The 23040-nt window shown below is 44.7% G+C and overlaps 1 protein-coding gene across 8 annotated transcripts in view; it reads right to left on the reverse strand.

The window, feature by feature from the left end:
• ADGRF5 (adhesion G protein-coupled receptor F5) overlaps window positions 1–23040 on the reverse strand; it is a 98550-nt gene that overhangs the window by 21058 nt on the left and 54452 nt on the right. For 6 of the 8 annotated variants that reach the window (XM_058734174.1, XM_058734175.1, XM_058734177.1 and 3 more), the window contains exons 4-10: window positions 14335–14508; window positions 12193–12369; window positions 11947–12056; window positions 10637–10695; window positions 9651–9793; window positions 5704–5925; window positions 4556–4759 (exon numbers count right to left, since the gene is read on the reverse strand). In XM_058734174.1, the coding sequence (XP_058590157.1) occupies window positions 4556–4759; window positions 5704–5925; window positions 9651–9793; window positions 10637–10695; window positions 11947–12056; window positions 12193–12369; window positions 14335–14508 (1089 nt within the window). The remainder of the gene's footprint in view (window positions 1–4555; window positions 4760–5703; window positions 5926–9650; window positions 9794–10636; window positions 10696–11946; window positions 12057–12192; window positions 12370–14334; window positions 14509–23040) is intronic. The other 2 variants (XM_058734176.1, XM_058734181.1) reach the window with 1 other exon arrangement.

Genomic DNA, 23040 nt, shown 5'->3' on the forward strand with positions numbered 1-23040 from the left:
TTCTGATAAGCTCCAGCATAAATGCATCTTTTCCAGCCTTGGTTGGATGACCACTGATGTTTGAAATACTCTGATTAATACATAACCAGCTTTCATCCCCAGTCCCCCAAATGTTCCGAACTCCAAACCGATCTCCATTTTCCCCCACTTGATTGGATTAGCTCCAAGCTCAGAGGCACAAGCGTCAGCTCTAAGGCTCACCTCTCCACTTGGCCCTTGAAAACCCACTTCTCCCAACTCTCCCAGGACCTCATTCCATCCTTTATCTTTTTCCCCCTCCCTTGTGACTTGAATTTTCCCTCCTGTTCTTTCACATCAACCCTCAGATCTATGCAAGCCCACGATTCTTATTTTAGATTCTACATGTGGATGGCTCCTGACTCTATCTGTAAGAGAAACGCTCTTGTTGGAAACTCTAGAAACAGATTCCCAAGCATCGATTTCACATCTTAGATACCACCAACTCAACATGTTCAGTTAAGAGCTGACCTTTCTTCTCCTGGACAAAACCTGCACATTTTCTGTTTCTTCTCTTGCCATTGGCAGCTCCCAGAATTAAAGGTCTTAAAGCCATCTTTAATTACTTGCATTTCCTCACATTCCACTCCCACTCAGTCGTAAACATCTTCTGGCTTATTCCTCTGAAACATCTCAGAACTGTCTTACATACTCCAAACATCCACAAAGTTTTGTAAAAATGGGTAGCGTCATCACTATTTAAGAGATGAAAGTGCGATCAGTGAGGTGACCCGACTTGCCCGGCATCAGGAAGAGGGCACGCGGCAGAGACGGGATTGCAGCTTTTCGGGAGTAGGTTATCATCGTCCTGGAGAGCACGGGTCATAAGGAGGATTTTTTCAGGACAGACGGCTTGGCTCAAGTTCTCCCTTTTTCTTGTACTCAATTCTGTGGGCTTTCCCACAAGCAGAGGAATCACTATTGAAAATCGGATTTGAGGGGCTCAGTCAGTTAAGCGTCCGACTTCGGCTCAGGTCATGATCTCACAGTTTGTGAGTTTGAGCCCCACGTCGGGCTCTGTGCTGACAGCTCGGAGCCCGGAGCCTGCTTTGGATTCTGTGTCTCCCTCTCTCTCTCTGCCCCTCTCCTGCTCACACTCTGCCTCTCTCTGTCTCAAAAAATAAATTTAAAAAACATGAAAAAAATTAAAAATAAAATAAAATAAAAATAAATAAAATAAAATAAATAAAATAAATAAATAAAATATTTATAAAATAAATAAAATAAAATTAAAATAAAATAAAATCGGATTTGTCCATGGCATCCGTAGGAACACATAGAGAAACACGGAGGAGGAGAAAGAGTAGCTGGTGACATGGGGCATCCCTTGCTACTCTCGGGGAGACACGGGGCAGCGCACAGAAAGCCTCCGTTTCTCGTGTGCAAAATGAGGAACTAGGCTAAAGACACGGTCCTCACTCCCCTATGCCCAACAAAAGTTCCTGCAAAATTCAAGAAAATATGCCACTCTCTGGATCCCAAACCCAGAGATCCTGGCACGATTGCTCTAGGGTAGAGCCCTGACAGCTGGTCTTTTTCACAGACACCTGGGGTGACCCCACGTGCAGAGGAACGGAGAGCACAGCCACCCATGATGCTATCTGCCACTTCCAGCTGCTTCTCTACATAGGTCTTGCCTCAGACCCTGAAGCCAGCCTACCTCCAGGGGCACGTCATGAAGGGACTCCAAAGCCACGAGACTGGTTTCTACTCAGTGAAGAAGCACAACCAGTCTCCTCCCTTCTTTCTCTCTCACTGATGCCCTGTTTGGGTGCGAAAACAAAACAAAACAACACAACACAAACAAAACACACAACCCCAAATAAAATCCATTTGGGACAGCACACAAGCACACAGAATAATACATGCTTAAACATTTCAGCAGAACAATCAGAAGAAAAGACACAAGAAAGGGGACTGTGGAGTTTAAAGCTGTTCCCTCTAATGTCATCCGATGTCTGTCAGCCAAGAGGGAGCTGGCACCCTCTTACAAAGATTCAGTTTTTTTCTAAATACTCCGCATGGTGATGGGCCACTGGATGTGGTAGGCAGGGCCACGAAGAAGTTTATGAACTCATTTGGGAATGGCTGTAACTTGTGAGCCAGGAGGGAATTAAGGCTCCCATTTTTTTTTTTTTTAATGTTCATTTATTTTTGCGAGATGGAGAGACAGAGTGTGAGCAGGGGAGGGGCAGAGACAGAGGGAGACACAGAATCGGAAGGGGGGCTCCAGGCTCCGAGCTGTCAGCCCAGAGTCCGACGCGGGGCTCGAACTCACAAGCGGCAAGATCATGACTGAGCCGAGGTTGGACGCTCAACCGACTGAGCCACCCACGCGCCGCATGGCTCCGTTGTTTTTTGTCATCACACCACATAAGAGCCACAGTGAGGCTACCAAGTCTGTTGCTCGTCACTTCCCCCAGCCTGTCAATCCATTTCCATGCAGGCCATATAGGCAGACTAGACGCTGCACTGATAATAATAACTGTGAGTACCTTTACTATTACCAGCGGCAGGAGCAGTACTGATGCTCTTACCTCTGTACCGTTACCATTTATATCATCAGGTGCTGCCTGATGAGTTGAAAAGCTCCAAAAAGCCCTCCGCGTTCTACGAAGACCACCTTCTTAACGCTAGAAATTCTACCAGGCTGATCACTGTCTTGCTGTCTTATCCCTTGGGTTTTGAAAATGAAATGCACCTGTTTCTGACGTGAGGCAGTACTTTCAGTCCCACCTGCATTCCAGTGAATTATTTTGCTTGCCTGTTTCCTACTGACCTTGACAGATGGGTACTGACTGACCTCGTGGAATTTGGAGAGAGAGACAGAGAGAGAGAAAGAGAGAGAGAACTTCAGGAGCGGGGCACGGGGAGGAAGGCAAGGTGCTGAGGGCAGAGGCTAAGTTCATCAGAGAACAGACGGTACAGGTCCCCAGGTGGCCAGCCCCGTGGCAGGAAAGCCATTGTTCTGCAGTCGGACCGGCACTGGGTATTAGGAATGTCTGAAGCAGTGGCGGCCACAGAGAGGTCCCTGTGCATCTGTACTACAGGCTTCCTGGTTCCTCTGCCAGAGGGCAAGGTTTTTCACCTCTCAGAGTTGAAAGCTTATGAAGTCAGTACCAAGGGAACTTTGCAAGGTCTTTCTCCCATCTGGCAACTCCTCCAGGGTGCCTGCCTACACCTCCTCTTCCTGAAAAATCAAGGAAGTGACTAAATGTATCATGTGTCAACATTTTCAGCAGTTACCAGATGCCTTTCCCATTCTTGGGAGTATTTAAAGTGAAATACAAATGGGGCAGGTGAAATGTGCTTTGCAAATAGATGTGCTCAGGAAAAGGTGCATGGAAATTCATCATCGTTTTGTCTTTTTTTTTATAACAATATCGTCTGGTAGCAAAAGCTTTGTAAAATAGAGCCTTGCCACGCTGATGGGTAAAACCACATTTTACTTTAATGATTTTTTTTAGTTTAAAAAGGAATACATAAAACTGTCATTTCTTAAGGGAAGGACTGGATCTTGTTACATGAAGTTTCTAGACAACAAGCAATCTTCTGCTTCAGAACAAACTCTGCCAGATCAGCCGACTCCAGCACTGGCTCATCAGGCATGGGAAAAATAGTTTTGCCAAGGCAAACACTGGTCTTGTGAAATCAGACCTGAGGTGAATCTTTTCCTTCCTTCCTTTCTTTCTTTCTTTCTTTCTTTCTTTCTTTCTTTCTTTCTTTCCCTTTCTTTCTTTCTTTCTTTTCTTTCTTTCTTTCTTTCTTTCTTTCTTTCTTTCTTTCTTTCTTTCTTTCCTATTGTGACAAACTTGAATAAGTCATTGTAGACCTCAATTTCCTTATTTGCAAATTGGAGGCCAAAAAAGCCAGTGTCAAGTGTGTGATCAAGGTTAAATACGATTAAAAGTGATAACAGATTTTCAAAACTGGTTAATCATAAAGTGTTATACAAAACAGGGTCTGTGTAGGGGATCAGAAATTGACCTGGAACAATTGAGAGACAAGCGGGATCAGAAATTGACATGGAACAATTGAGAGACACACAGGTCTACACAGAGAGATTTTAAAAAGAGAGAGAGAGAGAGAGAGAGAATTAGGTAATACCGAAGGATCTGAATACAGAGGTGGAGGCATGAGAAGGACAGACACCAGGAGAAGAGACACAGAAAAGAGAAATTCCAAGTCAGGCTCCAAAGCAAAGCCAGTGACCTCAACCTTAGTTCTTTGCTAAGATGAAGAGGAGAAAAAGGTGGGGCAGACTTTTTTACAAGTGGGAGATACTATGGTCCAAAGTCATCAGGTGTTCTCTGCCAGGATCTTGTCTACCACCCAAGCATGACAGTTATATGCATATATTTTTGGAATGTTCTAGAATAGCGAAACTGGAGCTGGCATTAATCCTAGTACTTTTTCACAGTGTGAAGTTTGGGAAAAAACAGCCGTCTGACATTTCCTCTTCTACCCAGTGCCTCTCCCATTTTTACTTGGCCAAGAGGCAAAAGTGTATATGCAAAAGGGCATCTAACATCCTTACCTGGAATGTTTATTTTCCCCTGCTGCTTCCATTCTACCATGCTCCAATTAACGTTAATCTCGCTGCAGCAGTTCAAAGATACAGGATTGTTATCACACGTCACCTTCATTTCTTCAGTTGCCAAAATTCGGATGGGTGTAACATCCATTTTTTTTCTGGACTCATATTCAAAAATATCTAATGTCAGCTTGCAAATATATTCACCTGCATAAAATATACAAATGCATTTTTTTATGGCCATGTATATGTATTTCCTTAGAAGAATGATAGCCTCGTCTCGTGTGTCATGACAGTATTTTGCCAAACATCGTTTGCAAAAGCATCCAAGACTTGCTCTAAACAACCCTGAAGACACATTCAGGAAGTGCAGAAAGTCAATGCAGATCATTTCTGATGCCGCAAGTTAAATGAGTAGAGAGATGTTCTAAGGAAGGAGCAGAAATTTCAGTCTTTGCTGGTAAGAAAAAAAAAATGTGTGGGGATGGAAGAGGTAACAAGGAGAGTTAGAAGACTGTGGATGATTTGGGCATTCTATTTAACTCTGCGGCAAAATCAGAATCAATAAAGATGGAACAGGACCCGTGGGTCTGCAACCCAACTTCTCAGTCAGAGAAAAAGAGGTGCCCGCCCCCACTGCCCCATTCACATCTGGGTTACAACGGGGTTATTAAATTCTAGAATGTCAGGTTTCAAACTTCTGCTTCTGTTGTTTTGGGGGAAGGAGAGATTACAACAGAATGCAAGAAAACTGGGCAGGGGGTGATGGAGGGCGATGGTCCTGACGAGGGTGGTAGTTTCACAGGTCTATACATTGTCAAAACTTGTTAAACTGTTAAACTGTACAAGTTTTGAGTATGTACAGCTTATTGTATGTCTCAACAAAGCTCTTTAAGAGGTTTTGAAAATTAAAAACAAAAGTCAGCTTTTCTTCTAACTCATAAGCCCTTGGTGAATGTGGAAACCTGTTTTTGTCTCCAATGCTATCTATATTCGCTTACGCATACGCCATGGGATTCATTTTTAATTTTGAGAAGTTGAGCCTGGTGACTTCTTTTCAGAGAGGAAAACACCATATACACATTCCACGGCTTGTTTCTTTATGAGTTTTTTGTTCCTTTCCCTGCACCAGTTATTGGATGAAATCCCACCTGCGTCCCCCTGAGTGATGTTGTAAATAGTGAGGCGCGATATTGAGGTCATGTTGTTGAGCACGAAGGTGTAAACCGAGAATCTGCTTTTGTTCTGGATGTCGGAGTGCCTTTCGACATGGTGCCAGGACACGTTAGAGGACAAAACTTCAGTTTCACACATCAGAGTTACCGTGTCCCCTTCAAAAATGATTTCTGGCACGATGGTGAACTTAGTTTCATCTGGAAACCCAAAGAAAAGGTAGTAAGATGTCAAAGCAAATGAATGTAATTCACGCTACCCACCAGACGCCCCCACCACATGAGTCCATGGTGCCGTCTGGAATGAGGCAACACATCCTCCTCATTCCTTGCCCGGATTGCTGGTGTCTGAGGCCCAGAGACTTACCAGCTGCCAGATACCGGGGACATGGCTTCCAGTTCGGAATCTTTGCACAATGGTAGTAATGGAAATGGTAGTAAGAACCCTCAATGGTAGTAACAGGAATTTCAAAGCTCTTTTCAATATTTCAAAGAGTCTGGTGGAAAATTGCTTGTTTGCTGCTAAAAAAGCCACCCCAGCTAATTTAAACATCAAGCTTCTTTGCTACTGACTCAATAATATCAACAGCTTCCTGCTGATAACAAATACCCCACACCACTGAATGCTCTGTCCTATGTCTTCGATGAATTATAAACAGGGAAAAAATAATTTCTTGCAATAGTCTGTTAAGATTTTTTTTTTTTTTTAAGACTCAATACCCACAGGCCCGTAAGAAGGAGAGCTTGTTAGACATACAGGTCCAGATTTGAATTTTGGTTCTGTGCCACACATAGCTGTGTGGCCCTAGGGAATTTACTAAGCCTCTCTGAGCCGCAGCTCCCTTGTCTGGGAAACAGTAGCAGCAAGAGCTATCATGGGAGGTGATCTGGGGGAATGGTACCTATCACTGTTTTCACAGTAAAATTCTGGAGAACGATGGCATGAAGTCATTTTACGGGTAGAAATAAAACACAACATTTACTATTTTTGTGCGTGTTTTTTATGGCTGTCCTTTGCTCACACCACATGCAGTTTATGCCCTGTAAGCCGTGTTTCTTATTCTATGTCCTTCATGAATTCCACGTGTTGAGGGAATCAGAGGGGCTGGATGAATAAGCTGTATGAGGCCTCTTTTACATGGGCATCAGGCTCAGGCCAGACCCTTTCCATCTTGTAAATGTGGGACCAAAACACCGTAAAATTAATTTGGGGAGCTATGATGTTCCAGTCAAAATATCAAGGTATCTAAATATTTCTTATCTCTTTTTTTAGGCTCCTGAATTAAATAAGATTTTAAAATATCACATTTAACTATTAAGAAGCCAGGCCTTCTGTGAATATTTAATGTAGTGAACGGACTCTGAAGTCATACAAATTTATGTTACTTACTATGTGTTCTTGAGCACATTATTTACCCTCTCTCAGCTTCCATTTCCTCACCTATAAAATGGAGATAATAGTACCTATCTCACAGGATATATGAAGACAAAATATGTGTAACCCTCTGGGCTTAACACAGGAAAGACACAATAACAATGTCTCTCTTCATTATCATTGTCGTCAATAATAATGATTAGTAAGACTGCCAGTAGAATGTGGTTATGTGGAATTGACCGTAAATCTATCGGCAGTGATTAAAGGAACATTCTGGTTAAGTGACCCTGCTAATTAACCAAACATTGATTATATTGAGGATTAATATACCACCAAATAAATGGAAATGTTCTGAACATTGCCCTGTGCCCTTTGCAGTTCATAAAGGTTTAAAATAAGTTCCCGATACTAACTCATTCGTTCGGCTCTTTTTCTTTCTGGTTCTGTTCCTCTCCTCTGCCTCCAAATATAACTATAAGTTAAAAACAAACACCCAGTCACTTGACCTTCTGGATATTTATATTCTAGGTAAATACCACCAACACTATGGAAAGCAGGATGATGTCTGAGCTCTCCCGTGGAATTGCACATGGCATAAGTTCGTGTTTCTTGGTCTGAGTCCGTGCACATCCCAGGATCATTCTGGATGTAAACCCTCTGTAGAAGCAGGGTCAAGTGCCGTTCACAATGGCTTCATTGCTCTTTGGAAGAATAAGGCACAAACTCCAAAGTACCTTTGTGAATTGCATTGTCAACACCATGTTTCTGGACCGGCAGTCAGCCACTAACCAGTAAAACTCGTTTAAGTGGCTGACTAACCTCAACACAACTGAAATTTGGAGGAGAGAGTAATCATAACCAAAGCTTACCTCTGCGAGAGGCCGATATTGTCCTCGGCCCTCAGAACCATAAATACAGGGACTTGTTCAAGGCAAAACCTGTGTGGGTTGGGGGGGTGGTGTTGGGGGTCAGGCAGGGGTGGCATGGCTGGCTGCCTTCCATGGGAGTCTGAATTTTAGGCCACTCACTCCTCTTCCTTCAGTTTTCCAGTTTTCACCTGTGTTGTTGCTGCCTGATTTATTCCAATTGTTATTTTTCTTTTCTCCTTGCTTAGGTTGCAGCACTTTCTTACCACTGTGCATATCTCTTTTAACATTTTGTTTTTGAAAATGACCTGGCATCTAAAACTACCAAAGAATGTAAAGACGAGCAGTGTAAATCTGTCGTGGGGACGGCCTAACCCCTGTGCCCTGTCTCCCAGAGGCGCCTGCAACTGACCTTTCAGAGTCCTCCCCGAACGGACGCAGCGTGGTTCTGAAGAGGCATAGACTTTATTCTGGAACCACGTACTAGAATTATCTAGAACATCTGCCTCCAAATTCTTGCCTGCCGAATCTCTGCCCAGCTGGCTCTCTCCTTTCTATTTCCCAAGTGACAATAGGTCCACCCACCTGGTAACACACCAGAACACAACTCTGTACCCATTTGTAAAATGGGGGAAAGCATTTAAAAATCCCAGGATTTTCACTACTGCTCTATGGGATCCAAAGCAGAGGTTCTCAAACTTTCCCACACATTAGAATCACTTGAAGGGCTTGTGGAAACACAGATCGCCCTGGTTGGTTGCGGTGGCCCTAGGAATTTGTATTTCTAACAAGTTCCAGGGGATGCTGACGCTGCTGGTTTGGGGGGGGGGGCATACTTCAAGAACTACTTCTCTAAAATAACAGTATCAATTGTTTAATATCAATGCATTTCATGAATGTCCCAACCCCACTCCAATGTTAGTTTTTGGATGTTTTGGGACTTTTTTTTTTTTTTTTTTTGAGAGCAAGAGAGAGAGTGGGGGAGGAGCAGAGAGAGAAAGAGGGAGAGAGAGAATCCCAAGCAGGCTCCATGCTTTCAGGGCTCTGTCCTGATCACATGCACCACGAGATCATGACCTGAGCCTAAATCAAGAGTTGGCTGCTTAACTGACTGAGCCACGCAGGCGCCCGGATGATGTGGGACTTCCGATTATGTGTTTATTTTTTTATTTTTAATTTTTTTTTAACATTTATTTATTTTTGAGAGACAGAGCATGAGTAGGGGAGGCGCAGAGAGAGAGAGGGAGAGACAGCATCTCAAGCAGGCTCTGGGCTCCGAGCTGTCAGCGCAGAGCCCGACTCGGGGCTCAAACTCACAGACCGTGAGATCATGACCTGAGCCGAAGTGGGACGCCCAACCGACTGAGCCACCCAGGCGCCCCCAGACTTCTGACTAAAAACGAAACGAAATGAAACAAAGCCCTCCATCGACCCAGATGGCTCTGGGACCCTCTTGCAAAATCTCTCCCCCCTGCAACCCCTTTCCCAACTGCAGTGACATTAGCCTGGTTGGCAGGATCTGTAACGGTGCCTCAGATGGGAAGCCTCTGTGCCAGGAACCAGACAGCCTCTCCCCATGGAGAACACTGTAATGTAATTTCCTGGTTTTAAGCATAATGATAAATACCATTGCTATAGCTAAATAGAATCCATGTATAGGAAAAACGTGGAGATGTCCTACTTACTGCTAGTAATTACTTGAAAGGAACTGTAGTCCATTTTGTAGGTCTGATTAAGGTTCCTCATTACTTGATCATTTGCTTTACGCATCAATTCAGGTGATGGTGTTGTAGTCTTGACCTCGTATGTCACAACCACACTTCCGGGCCTGGATGGAGACCACTCAGTTCAGTAAGGCAATAACTGACCTGGAAGAGTCTAGATCCTTATGGTTTATTTACATGGGAAAACAAAATGGCAAGCACAGCCTGGGTACTTTTTATCTTCAAAGGTTCACTCAAATCAACCCGGTTTCAGGCTCTAGCTGAAAGCCTGCGACAAAGGCTTGCACACTCAAATGTCTGCAGGCAGGTAACATAAGTGAGCAAAACGGCTGGACGGGAATGAGTGAAGTGAATCACACAAGTTGGTCATAGGGTCACAGCCACAGTGCAGAGACTGTTGTCACACAGCCATGCTGGCCCGAGGTTACCAGATATGCTGAATGTCAACTGAAGCAGAATCCCGAATGTTTCTGTGAACATTCTTCGTTGTTAAAATTGGCATCTAACTTTTTGAAACACTGTGCATACCTCCTTAGGGCTGCCGTGGAGCCCAACTCCAGGCAGAGCCATTTACACAGCAGCGTGCAACTCTGTGCCCGTGGCTGGCTGGACAACTTTTCTTGAATAAAGGCATCATGCATGACATTCTTTCACTTTTATATTTTGGAACTCCCTAGTCTGTGGACTTATCCCTTATCTGTTTGCAAAACTCCTGCAGGCACAGAATAAACAGAAGTCTTGGGCTCATTTTCCATTTAAGCGGGTATATCTGTGAGGAGTGAGTTTCCGTTCTCAGTATTGCCTCCCTCTTTGCGCCCTACCAATCGAGCATTGTCTCCGCTTCTACCAAACTGCTCTAGATGATGCCCCTCTAATGGGTTGTTTCTTCTTCACTAACGTAGTGGTCTCTGCCGTTGGGCAGGAATGACCCGATTACAGCTTCTTACCTGAACCCTGTCACAGTCACCAATTTGAAGCCTGGTAAAATACTGTAACCTTTCCAGAACTGGAAAACAAAGAAAGACAAGTGTCATGTATCAAGGTCCAGTGAGAGATGAGTCAAAAGGTTGAAAGCAGAGTAAAAAGCACATTATTTTTTCTTAGCATCCCAGGTAAAACTTTCTCCTGTATATTTTGTTAAGGCTAACGCTGACAGAACTTTGAAGAAGTAATTCCTCTTGACCTATGTCAGCCTGGGTTCTCCAAGAAGCAAACAGACACCAGATTTAATGTGCCAAAAATCTTGCTCAGGGAAATGCCTGGCAGAGAAAATGGGGAGGTTTCTCTGAATACCCAACCCAGGGAATTCATTTTGATTCAAGTCACATTTACCAGTAGATGCAACATGCAAAGCACTGTGGGTGCAGAGCACCGTGCCAGGAAGCTGGGTTGGTAGGATCCAAAGATGAATATGGAACTCTCTCTTCCCTCAAAAGCATATAATTGAGGGTGCAGAGTGCGCGGAAGTTTCTCACGCTGTGTAGCGCTATCACATGCCAGATAGGCACATCAGATGTCCAAGAGCCCTTCGGCGCTGCAGCATGGCACCCACAGAAAATGAAACCTCATTCATGTGGCTTCCAAGGGTAAGCAGAGGCTGTTCCTGGCCTGAGGCAGGGGCTTGGCTGCCCAGAGAGTTAAGGGAAGTCATTATCTCAGCCCCCCTGTAATAATTTGTACGACACCAACTGGGACGCTCTATCGCAAATGAGTTCACTCAAGCAAAGCCTTTAGGTTCAGATGAATTAATCCAGTGTAAATCACTTAGAGTAGTGTCTGGCACTCAGTTAATACTCCGGGAATATTCTCTATTTTTATATGAGTAAATTGAAATCTGTCTTAAGTGAGAATGCCTCATGACCTTTAATGTGGAATGATTTGAAACCACGGTGCCAGCCTTGGGCTGATCTACCCAAAAGACGTTAGGGCTTCATCCGTGAAGTGTGGGAAGACAAATAGAAATGCACCACCAGGTGCTTCTAGACCTGAATGGGATTCAGTGGGTTGATGACACCAAGTCTTCTCTGAATCAATTCTACCCTGGGAGGAAGTTCCACCTAGAGGTCGAGATGATGTAAAATCATCCCCTGCACACTGTTGGATTTGAACACTCCGTAATTCATCATCCCAGATATCTAGGAATATTTTTGATGCCCATATTCATAAACTCTGACAGAATTTATCCTTGGTGAATACAACAGATTCAGTCCAGCCCAAAGAACTTGTTGGCTAAGAGGTTCTTGGGGTCAAAACCTACCGCTGTTTCCAAGTCAGTCTTGTAGGACCTATAGAGAGCAGAGGAAGAGTTCTTGAGGTCTTGTTGAAAGCCCACATTGAGTCGGACTGACATTCTTAGGGTAACATCTGCTGAAATAATCACAGGGCAGTATTTCAAAATCTCATGTTAGCGTTTGAATACACACAGGACCGAGAAACATTTGCTTGAGTTGATATCAGTCACTCAACAAACAAACAAACAAACACTTAATCAACAGTTACTTACCTCCCTGGAGCTGGCAAAAAGGTCCCTTGGGAGGTAGTCCTTTAAGGCAACTGCAACGATGCCCTGCAGGGAAGCCATCATGCTCTTGACAAGTGAGATTGTGGAGACACTTTTCTTGAGGCCACCTATAGCCTGTCTCACACGAGCACCAGATTTCATTTCCGGTAGGTCTGCAGACTATCAACAACCAGAACAGTGAGGAGAGAAAAGGTGCTCGCCACCTTTACATGTATAGACTGTAAGTATTTATACTCTGTAGAAAATTCTAACTTGACTCCACAGTGCCCTTTGCGAAGTTCAACAGTACTACGTGAGATTCGTGTGATTCCCGTACACATCACCACGCTATTAGGTATGGCCGTCTGAAGGATGACTGCTCTGACTGTTACAGCGGATGCCTACAATAATAATGTGATAGACAGATTTCTGGGCACAAAGTGTATGGTAGCCAGCTTCCAAGGCAGCCCCTGACCACCCCTATTTCTGACTATTAACACCGTTTTGTCACTCACTCTCATGTTGCCCTAGACTTAGTCTGTGTGACCAACAGAATATGGCAGAAGTGATGATATATCACTCCTGAGATTAGGATATAAGACGCTGTGGCTTCCTTCGGTGATGTCTGTCTCTCACCACTTGCTCCGGGGGGGAAGCCAGCTGCCATTGCATGAGGACATGTCATGGAGAGGCCAACATGGTGAGAAGCAAGTCTCCAGTCAACAGCTAGTGAGATGAGTCCTGCCAACAACCATGTGAGTGGGCTTCAGAGGGGATTTTCTAGCTGCAGTGGAGCCTCCGGAGGACTGCTACTCTGCCCGAAGCTTGACTGCACCCTCATAAGAGACCCTGAGCCAGGGCCACCCAGCTAAGCTCCTTCTGAATTCTTAGCCCTCAGAAGCTGTATGGTACGATAAATGTTTGTTGTTTTAGGATGTTAAGTTTTGGGGTAATTTGTTAAACAGCAAATACAGAGTACAAATAAAATTGTGCCTGTTACATTTCTAGTCACACGTAAACAAACCAAATACTTTCTAATCCCACTGGGGACATTGGAAAATGCTCTGAAAACAGAGGGCTTTGAATTTATTTCTAAAACTCAATCGAAGTCATGTCATGGGGAGCTGTCTATTCTAAGAGTGACTACCCAAAGGAAAGTCATCAGATCACTGTTCCTGAAATAGGAGAGGCACCCAAGCTCTAGTAAATCTGTGGACACTGATATAGTCCTTTGCTACAGCATGGGTGGGAAGGGCATCCAGAGGGAGCTAGGAAGCAGCCATTTCGGGTTCAGCTAGCGTATATTAAGAATAAAAAATTGGATTGGGGTGCTTGGTGGCTCACTTGGTGACCTGGGTGGCTCCACCGAGTGTGGAGTCTGCTTAAGACTCTCTCTCTCCCTCTCTGCCTCTCTCCCCCATTCACATGCTCTCTCTCTCTCTCTCTCTCTCTCTCAAAATCAAAGGAATAAACATTGGAATGCATAGACTGATGCTGATGAACTATTTGAAATATAATTCAAAAAATTCTTAAAAGATAAGAATTTTATTCTTGTCTCCATTTTAGAATCATGAAACCCCAAATCTGTTAGTGTTTGCAAGGCAATAACTTTGTTTGGGACAAGGGGGACTCCCATATCATAGCATCCCAGGTGATGGTGCCTGAGAAATAGGACAGCTCGCATAATCTCTAAAGGGAGGCAGTGACCAGAAAATCCCGTCGCACAGCCAAATCCAGGTGTGTACCTGGTTCCCATTTCCTGACCTATGCTGCCAAAATGAAGGGAACTTGCTCTTTATTAATACCTGAACCAGTCCTTGCCGTACCCACTGACTACCCAGATGGATGGGACCAAGTAGCCTGTTGTGAAGGACCTGGAAATATCTTGGGACCATTTTGTGACAACCAATACACAAACCACCAAGCACACATTTGGCTCCCATTTGAGATAAGGAACTGGCTATGGAGTCTGCCAAGAGGGGCTGCATTCTGGAAGGCCGTGAAGTCATAAAATCACACATCAGGCCTTTTTGAGTCACGTCACTTGCCTACGAATTGCAATTTGCTGTGACAGTAAGGAGCTCGGACAGCTCCTCTCCTGATATTCCCAACCCTCCATTCTATAGCAACGGGTCTTTGACTCACCTGTGGTCACCTCAATACTTAAAACGGTGGTGGTGGCTTGGTCAGTGCTGTTCCCTTGAATTGGGAAACTGAGGCTGTTCAAGTAAGTTTTGATAGGCTCCAGGAAGGAGGCATTTTCAAAACTGATCTCAACATCAACAGTGTACTCTTCAGCTGCAACTCTGCTTGAGGCAACTGAAAGGAAAGCACAGGAACCTGTGAGAATTCACCACGGAGGGGGGCGGGGTGGGGGAGGGGGGGGAGGGTGGTGGGCAGAGAGGGACCATGGCGGACAGTTCCACATTTACAGGCAATAACAGGACTATGTGGATGCTGGCACATCAGCCTTGCCCCATTTATGGTGCTCCCTGTCTATGACTTTACCATTTAAAGAAGGAAGGCAACTGATCTTTCTGGTCTAAGTGCAGTGGCCTCTGGCCATTTGAGAGATTCACAGGCTAAGCTCAGGACCTGTCTAGAACAGAAGCAGGGAGATCTAGCAGGGGGCCTTGGCAACATCCAGACAATAAAGCCACGGTCCTGACTCAGAGAAATGAGTCAGGGTGTTTCCAACACCATTCAACTGACACGCGTATATTTTGAGATCTGAACTACGCATGGCTTGAAGGCCTCCAGGAAGAGTCATCCTGTTAATTTCCTTTGCCCTTAGCCTACGCACATAGCATGGGCTCTTAGTTCTCGCTGTGTACCTCTGGTGTCCTGAACATGATGGGTACTCAACAAAAGTAAAATTTGCCCAGGAGAACGTAAAATCAGAGGTATCTCCAGCTCTTCATCGCCCTTCCAAATGGTCTCCAGGCTGTTTCTGTGTCTGGCATCCTAGATGTAGTTGGTCCAACACATACCCACCCACCAGCAAGCCAGACAGTATATAAACTGGAATGTCATTTCATAATTTCCTGTATTACAGCATGTCTGGTTCACCAGTTGTAAGCTTCTCAAGGGCAGGAACTATTTCTTTCACTTTGTATGGCTTGACTCTATCTGGCATGGAGCTCACCCCATAATAAACATGTGCCCAATTTGCTCTTATTAAAATTGTGACCCTCTAAGAGAGCCACACATTCACCTCCCCATCACTGCCCGAATCTTTGGTTCATTCTTGGCTGAAATACATAAGAGGAGCAGAAGCCAAGGACGAGTTTCATAGCTAATGATGAACCTTCAAAGATTAGGAGAAATTTTTACACAGATGCATCGAGAAGACAAATTGTGGCTTATTTGATCTTGTCAGTCAAAGAAGGAAAAGGTTAGAGAATACTTGCAAAAGTATTACTTGAAAACTTAAGTCAAATCTGATGTATATTTTGCATGATGTATATTTTGCCAAAAAAATCAATTCTATGTTCTCTAAAAGGGCAAAAATTTTTCCCATAATATGGCCAGATTTGTTTAAAACTTTCCAAGGAATATTGATGTGAAGGACTAAAAATGAGTTAAGTTCATTGTGGGAAACTCCCACAAAGTTTTTATTACAGAATAAGTTTTTATTACAGAAAGCTGTAATATTTGTAAACTGATAGTTATAAACTATGCCTTAGAAGGTTGATTTTAGAATCACTCACTAAATTCTACTCCTAAAACCAATGCTATACTACATGTAACTAATTTGAATTTACACAAAATCTTGGAAGAAAATAGGCAAACAAACAAACAAACAAATAAGAAGAAGTTGGGTTTTACTCATCAACCTTGTTGAGAAGTATTTCATTTTGGCATCCGTCCTGCAACTTGCTGTAATTAACTCAAACTGTGAAAAAAGTCTTTGTCTATCTCTCAAAATTAAGACTGCATCTTAAGGTATATTTCCTCCTTATAAAAATGTATTTACAAGCAGAGCAAAAAGGCTTTTAAAACCCGACGCAGAGTCACAGGCTGTCATGATACCACAGCGATGCCTAAAATTTCCTGTTTTCTTTCTGATTCTCTGATGGTTCCGTGATGAAAACAGGCTTCCCGGAAGAATTGCTAACCTTAATCTGTGTGAGCCTAACTCTAGACACGGTGGGTTGTCCACAGGGAACATTTGAGAGGAGGGCGGCTGCATAATATTTATAAAGTCTGCCTTGGAGCATATTCTTTTTCCTGAAAAGTAATGCAATGTTTATACCCTCCAGCGCATTCCTAGCTCCAGGACTCTCTTTGTCCGTAGGCAGTCTATCTCCTCCCTTGAATGTAAACAGGATATCCTAGATGGTAGGGTTTTTTAGCAGAGTGAAGTCAATAACAATCCCACATCCCCCACTTCCTCATCGGTGCTGTTGCAGCCCAGGGTCTGACCCCCACCATAGCCTCAATGCCTGCCGGCTCACCATTCCTCCCGCTCATCCCTGAGCCCACCTCTCTGTGCCCTTTCCAGACACAGTTGCAGAACAAGCGAATGCCTGGAAAGCACATGGTGATTCATCAATGGCATCATTCCCCACTGAAACCAAGGTGGTCCTTCCAGTGAGATCTTACAGGGAACTGAGCCACAAGCTTAAAATATGAAGAGGAAAGTTCCTATGGTTTTAGCAAATTCTCTTCCATGGGATTCGTGCAACTGTAATTAAAGCACTAGCCTCTAAGTTCCTCTCCCCTCATCTGCTTTTTATGTTCTTCAACAACTTCTAAAGGAGTTTCAGAACTCCTGAGTGCCACTTCTCCCTAGAGGCTGATAAAGATGGGGGACCTCTACTAGAGAAGGAAAGGCCGTCAGCATGGAAATAGTTCTTTAACACAAGCTCAACAACCCAATAGTAACTCAAAAAGCTAGGGGCTTGCCCTTGGAAGTCGTCTATTACAGTGGTCTGCACTTGACTGATGATTATGTATCTAGGGAATTCAACACACATGAATACTTTGGAGTCTCAACCCAGGTGAGTCAAAGTAAAATCTTCATGGATTAGGTCCAGAAATGTGTGTGTGTGTGTGTGTGTGTGTGTGTGTGTTTCAATTCCCACTGGTGATTCTGGATCAGGCAGGTTTAGGATTTAATGTCCTAATCCAAGTGAGGAAACCAAGAAGGTAATCCGGGAAAGCCAATATTAGCTCCTAAACTTGTTTTTTTTTACATGTGTGTGTGTTTTATTGTTTGTCTTGTTTTGTTTTTGCTTTTGCTTTGTTTGTTGTTGTTGTTTTCAGACACCCCCTGCTTCTGGTCCTATGGAGACAGTCAGGTGGCCTCCAAGTACATTTGTGCACGTCTTTCTTCAGTCATACCAGATGGATCAAAAGTGATCATAACAAAAGTAACAATAATAATAGCAGCTGCCATTTACTGATTGGCCAGTAGGGTCTGAGGTCATGAGAAGAGTATGCATATACCCATTTTGCAGATGATAAAACTGAGGCTTGATGGGTTAAAGCCACATAAATAGCAAATGTTAAAGCTGGGATTTGAAACCATATTTTCTTAACTCCAAAGTTCATTTTATTTTTTTTCCCTTAAATGTTTTATTTAATTTTGAGAGAGAGAGAGAGAGAGAGAGGGAGCATGAGTGGGGGAGGGGCAGGGAGAGAGAGAGAGAGAGAGACAGAGGATCTGAAGCGGGCTAAGCACTGACAGACAGCAGAGAGCCTGTTGTGGGGCTGAAACTCACAAACTGTGAGATCATGACCTGAGCTGAAGTCAGACGCTCAACCCACTGAGTCATCCAGGCGCCCCAAAGTCTATTTTTTCTTTTTAAAAAATTTTTTGATGTTTATTTATTTTTGAGAGGGAGAGAGACAGAGTGCAAGGAGGGGAGGGTCAGAGAGAGAGGGAGACACAGAATCTTCAGCAGGCTCCAGTCTCCAAGCTGTCAGCACAGAGCCCGATGCACGGTCGAACTCATGGACCACGAGCTGAAGTCTGATAGTTAACTGACTGAGCCACCCAGGCACCCCAAGTCCATTTTCTTTTAACCACTCCTTGTCACAACTCTAATGGAAGAAGATAATGAAAGTGACCACTTTGTGAACCCTAATGTACTCTAAAAGACAAGGCATTATTATGAAATGTGTCTTTAGAACTAGTGTGCAATTCTCAAAGTCAATTTCAAAATAAAAGCATACCCAAGAGCAAAATTATTAATAATAAATGGAAGAATTATCTAAAACATCGTTCTATTTGTTTCAGCATCATAAATGTCTTAGAAATCCACACTGAGGAAAAACACACTGTGACGCCTCATTGACGCTCGTGGATTTTGATCTTAAGTCTAGCTAGGTTTGTTCATTTGTGCCCTAGTTTCTTGACTTATCGATTCATAAGTAACTTTACTGTTGGCTGAGTGCCTACTTCCCAGGCACGACGCTAGATGCTGGGGACCTGGCGTAAATAAGAGAGGCAAAGCTCTACCTACTTCCATGGATCTCCTGCACCCGCGCGGGAGGTAAAAGTAGGCTGAAACTTCAATGTCAGGCAGTTCTGGAGGGCATGGAGATGCTAAAGCAGGGTCAAAAAACAGTGGCAGGCAGAGTGCGGGCAGAGTGGTATTTTAACCATCTAGAATGGTTAGAAAAGACCTTTCTAAAGCCATAAACGTTGAGCAAAGATGCAAGTGAGAGGAGGAGATTGCCATGTGCATATTCGGGGCCTCTTACTCCAGGAAGAGAAAATCAGGACCAAAGCCTCGAGAGTGATTTCCATGGCCTGCCTGAGGAACAGAAGATGCCCTCGGGATCTGGGTCATTCCTGTCCCTGTATGGCCCTGGGGGAGTGTCTGATTTGATGTGCAGGTGTCATTGTGACCCACAGGTGGGTGGGACCAGAGGCACACTGTACTCACAGCCCTGAGACAGACCCACAGTTTGGGATGGAAATGCCAACTCCTGCTTGCCTCACCTCTCCCAAATCTGAGGACTTTGGAGCTGGGGGGAGTGATGTTCCTTGATCTGTCCCAGGCTACAAGGGGGCTCAGGAGGAACAGGGGATGGTTTTCCCACCTCTGTGTCATTGTGTGTCCTTTTAGAGGCCCTTAAGTTCTTCTCTGCTGCCTCTGGACCATCTGATTCCAGAGTTTAATGTGTTTGCTTTTTCTTGGGCTCCTGTGGCCTCCTGCCGTTTGCCTGAACTTTTCTGACTCAACCGATGCCCCAAGTGGAAGGTAGCACATTCCAGGTGTCATCAGTGTCACAGATGGAGGTCTATAGGGCAGGCCCAGACGTACGACCCCACCAGGATTTTCCCTTCTCCTTTCCCATAAATCGCTGCCCGACACGCAGCACTTATCTTAAAGAGACATTTCTGGAACGTTGGCCACAAAGTGCGACAAGTAGTTCTGGGCCTTAATCTCAGCTGTTTAAGCAAACAATATTATTTTTGCCTGGCAACTCTAATGGGAATTGTGGCTTCTCAGAAGGTGGAGACTGAGTATGCCTAAATCAATCTCCCAAGAGAAAGGAGGTTGGTGTAATCTTTCTCTTGACCAAAAAGGGAGGATGCTTCGTGATCACTGAAGGCTTGGCTCCCTTGTTTCTCACCCTGGAGCAGGTAAATATTAACAGCCGCCTGTCTTTCTGCTTGTTTCTTACTATGTTCTAGTAGGTAGCAATTTGGCTACACATCTGTCTCTGATTGCACCGTTGTCAACAGATAGACCAAGGATCCTGTTCTCCATTTGGATTTTAGAAAGGTTTGTTCACACAGGGGAAAACCGCCAGAGCCCCAGGCTATGGCTCACCGGCAGGTGTGGATGGGAGAGAGGGTGAGCATCACGGCATGTCATAGAACGCTGGGCTGTAAAGTCGGGAGAAATGAATCGTTTCTACTAGTTTGTCACATACCCAGGTCAGACCCGTAGAAAGCTCTTTTCCCGCTAAGTTGAAGACAGTGCTCTGTACTCCTTACCCTGTGAAGCTGCTGTAATAACCATGGAATGGAATCTAATGGGCAGGAGCCAGAAATACATGTTGAAAATTATTAACTCTGCACTATGAGCATGGACCGTGGAGCCAGTGAGAGGGGCAGTGGAATACCTTCCAAAAAATTTTTTTTAATGTTTTATTTATTTCTGAGACAGAGAGAGACAGAGCGTGAGCAGGGGAGGGGCAGAGAGAGAGGGAGACACAGAATCCAAAGCAGGCTCCGGGCTCCGAGCTGTCAGCGCAGAGCCCGACGTGGGGCTCGAACTCATGAACCGCGAGATCGTGACCTGAGCCAAAGTCGGACACTTAACCGACTGACCCACTCAGGCGCCCCCGGAATACCTTCTTACCTGGACAGGCCATTTAGCCTCTGTGAGCCACACTTTGCCATGTGTAAAAAAAGGAGTGATATCTTCTCTGCAGAATTGCTGCTAAGGAGTTGGTATGAGGGCCCCTAGCAAATTGTCTGGCCTATAGTAGCCCTTTTGAAACAGCAGGTAGAAAGAATAATATTAATGATAGTAAGTGTGATGATGATATTACAGGCAGATGCCCCCTGGTAGGTCAAGAAAAGCTAACGCTACTCCAATAGTCTCCCCTTTGAGACTGTTACACAAACAAACGACACTAATCAGAAATTAAAAGGGGGGTGCCTGGGTGGCTCAGTCAGTTAAGCGTCTGACTCTTGATTTTGGTTCAGGTTACGATGAGATCGAGCCATGCATCGGGCTCCATGCTGAGTGTAGTGTGGAGCCTGTTGAAGATTCTCTCTCCCTCTCTCTTTGCTCTTCTCCCCCGCTCATGCTCTTTCTCTCTCTCTCTCTCTCAAAAAAATTATTTTAATTAAAAAAAAAAAAAGAAATTGGGGCACCTGGATGGCTCAGTCGGCTGAGCGTCCGACTTCGGCTCAGGTCACGATCTCACAGTTCGTGGGTTCGAGCCCCGTGTCGGGCTCTGTGCTGACAGCTGAGAGCCTGGAGCCTGCTTCCGATTCTGTGTCTCCTTCTCTCCGCCCCCGCCCCCCCCCCCCCCCCGCTCACGCTTTGTCTCACTCCGTTTCTCAAAAATAAATGAATGTAAAAATAAAAAGAAAAGAAATGAAAAGGAAAAAGCATTCCCAACACATGGAACATCAACCCTAAAACCAACCCCAGACCTTGGGCCGAGAGTGCCTCATTCTTGCCATCTCACTCTGCCACCTCCTCCGCTTGCTCAGTGCACTAAATGCCGTGTGTTATCCTAAGAAAGACGAAAACATAACCCCCGCTCCCCCAAATACGTTCCTCAACCTAGACAATGCACAGCATTTCCTGGACCCAGATGAAGGGTGAGCACACTCTGGGGCCTCCAGGTCTGCAGAAAGATTGACATTCCCACACCAGCAGTCAACAGCCCAATTTCCTCACTAGGTAGGTACATAAATGTGAGCCCTTCCTGCTCGGGGCTAGGACACCCTGGGTCTCCCTTTCTCGAAAAGGTGTCCATTCTCAGTCATTCATTCTGGAACCAAAGAAGAACCCACGAGGACTTTTCAGCCCCCGACCCAAGAATATTCCCCAATCGGGCTCAGAAACCTGGCAGAGAGCACTTCCACACCGACACGGAGAACACATGCGTGTTACTTCTAACCAATAAAGACACGTCCACTCTCACTCCCCTGAGAAGATTGCCCTTAAGAGTAACTTTGGAGCTTCCTGGCAAACCTCCGAGACAAGATTCCCATTCCAGCTGTGGTTCTCCCTGTGGCCTCCACATCCCTCAGACACCCAGGTCTGTGTGCTCCTACCGTATCACATGGATCACCGCTACCCTTCACCCTATGTCAAGTCTGTCTCCAAGTCTTCCTGACCCGCTCCTTGTAAGGTCTTTCACAAATGTTCCCCTTTCTCCTTCCCCGTTTCACTCGAGGAACCAGGACCAGTGATGATCCACGCTGCTGAGCCTCCTCGCTGGTCTCCCGAGCACTGACTTCTTCCTCTAATTCGTTCAGCCATAACCATCTGGCTAATTTTCACTTCAGGTGGCTTCCATCGGTCCCTTCTGTGTGCCAGCCTCTCAGCCGATCTAGAATCCACTTCCTGGTTTTGTCGGGACGTAACTCTGGATGCTCTGTCCTATTCTGATTTTCCCCCTGCCCCCCCAGTAGCCTGTCTGCTCTAACTGGCAGATCCACCCTTCTTCTGATCCTCTGGCCTCTAAGTGTTTGTGCAGACTCCTCTTCCCCAAGAGGGTTCTGAATTCGTTTTCCTAAAACACTACTTGTGTGCCATGTCTTCCCTTCTCCTGCCTTCAGTGGCTATATGGGAACTTCTTTGCACCAGGGATTTCAGGCTCTTTCAAATGCAATATTATTTCTATAAATAAATCTTTGTTTTTAATGAAAAAAACACACGAATAAATCCCTAGATAACCCCAGTAACATTTAAATAAAATGTACATAATATTATTTAATCGTCTCAACAACTCTGAAATGTAATAACTCATATATATACTTGCAATCGTATGTCTGTGTTTGTATGATGTATGTAATATACATACACATACACATATATGTATGTGTGTGTGCATATCAGGGCCCAGTGAAGATCTATAACTGACCAGAGTAACTTAGGAAGAAGCCCAGAGTGCTCTGAGCATAAAAGTGAGTGCTGATCCTACTTTTAAAGATGATTCTATCTATCCCAAACCCTAAAGCTTTGATCCAGTGCCTCAAAAGGAAGTGCCTGTCGACAATTCTCTTTTCTTGGAAACTTTGTTTGCCTCCTGTTGGTTTCTTTCATTGTTTTCCTCGAGAATGGTGCTCTCCATCGCAATTTATATTTCAGCTCTCTGAGGTCTAGCCTCTGAGTCTTTCCATAGCCACTCCTTACTTTGGTG

This window comes from Neofelis nebulosa, chromosome 6 (assembly GCF_028018385.1).
Source record: "Neofelis nebulosa isolate mNeoNeb1 chromosome 6, mNeoNeb1.pri, whole genome shotgun sequence".
Classification (NCBI taxonomy): Eukaryota; Metazoa; Chordata; class Mammalia; order Carnivora; family Felidae; genus Neofelis; species Neofelis nebulosa.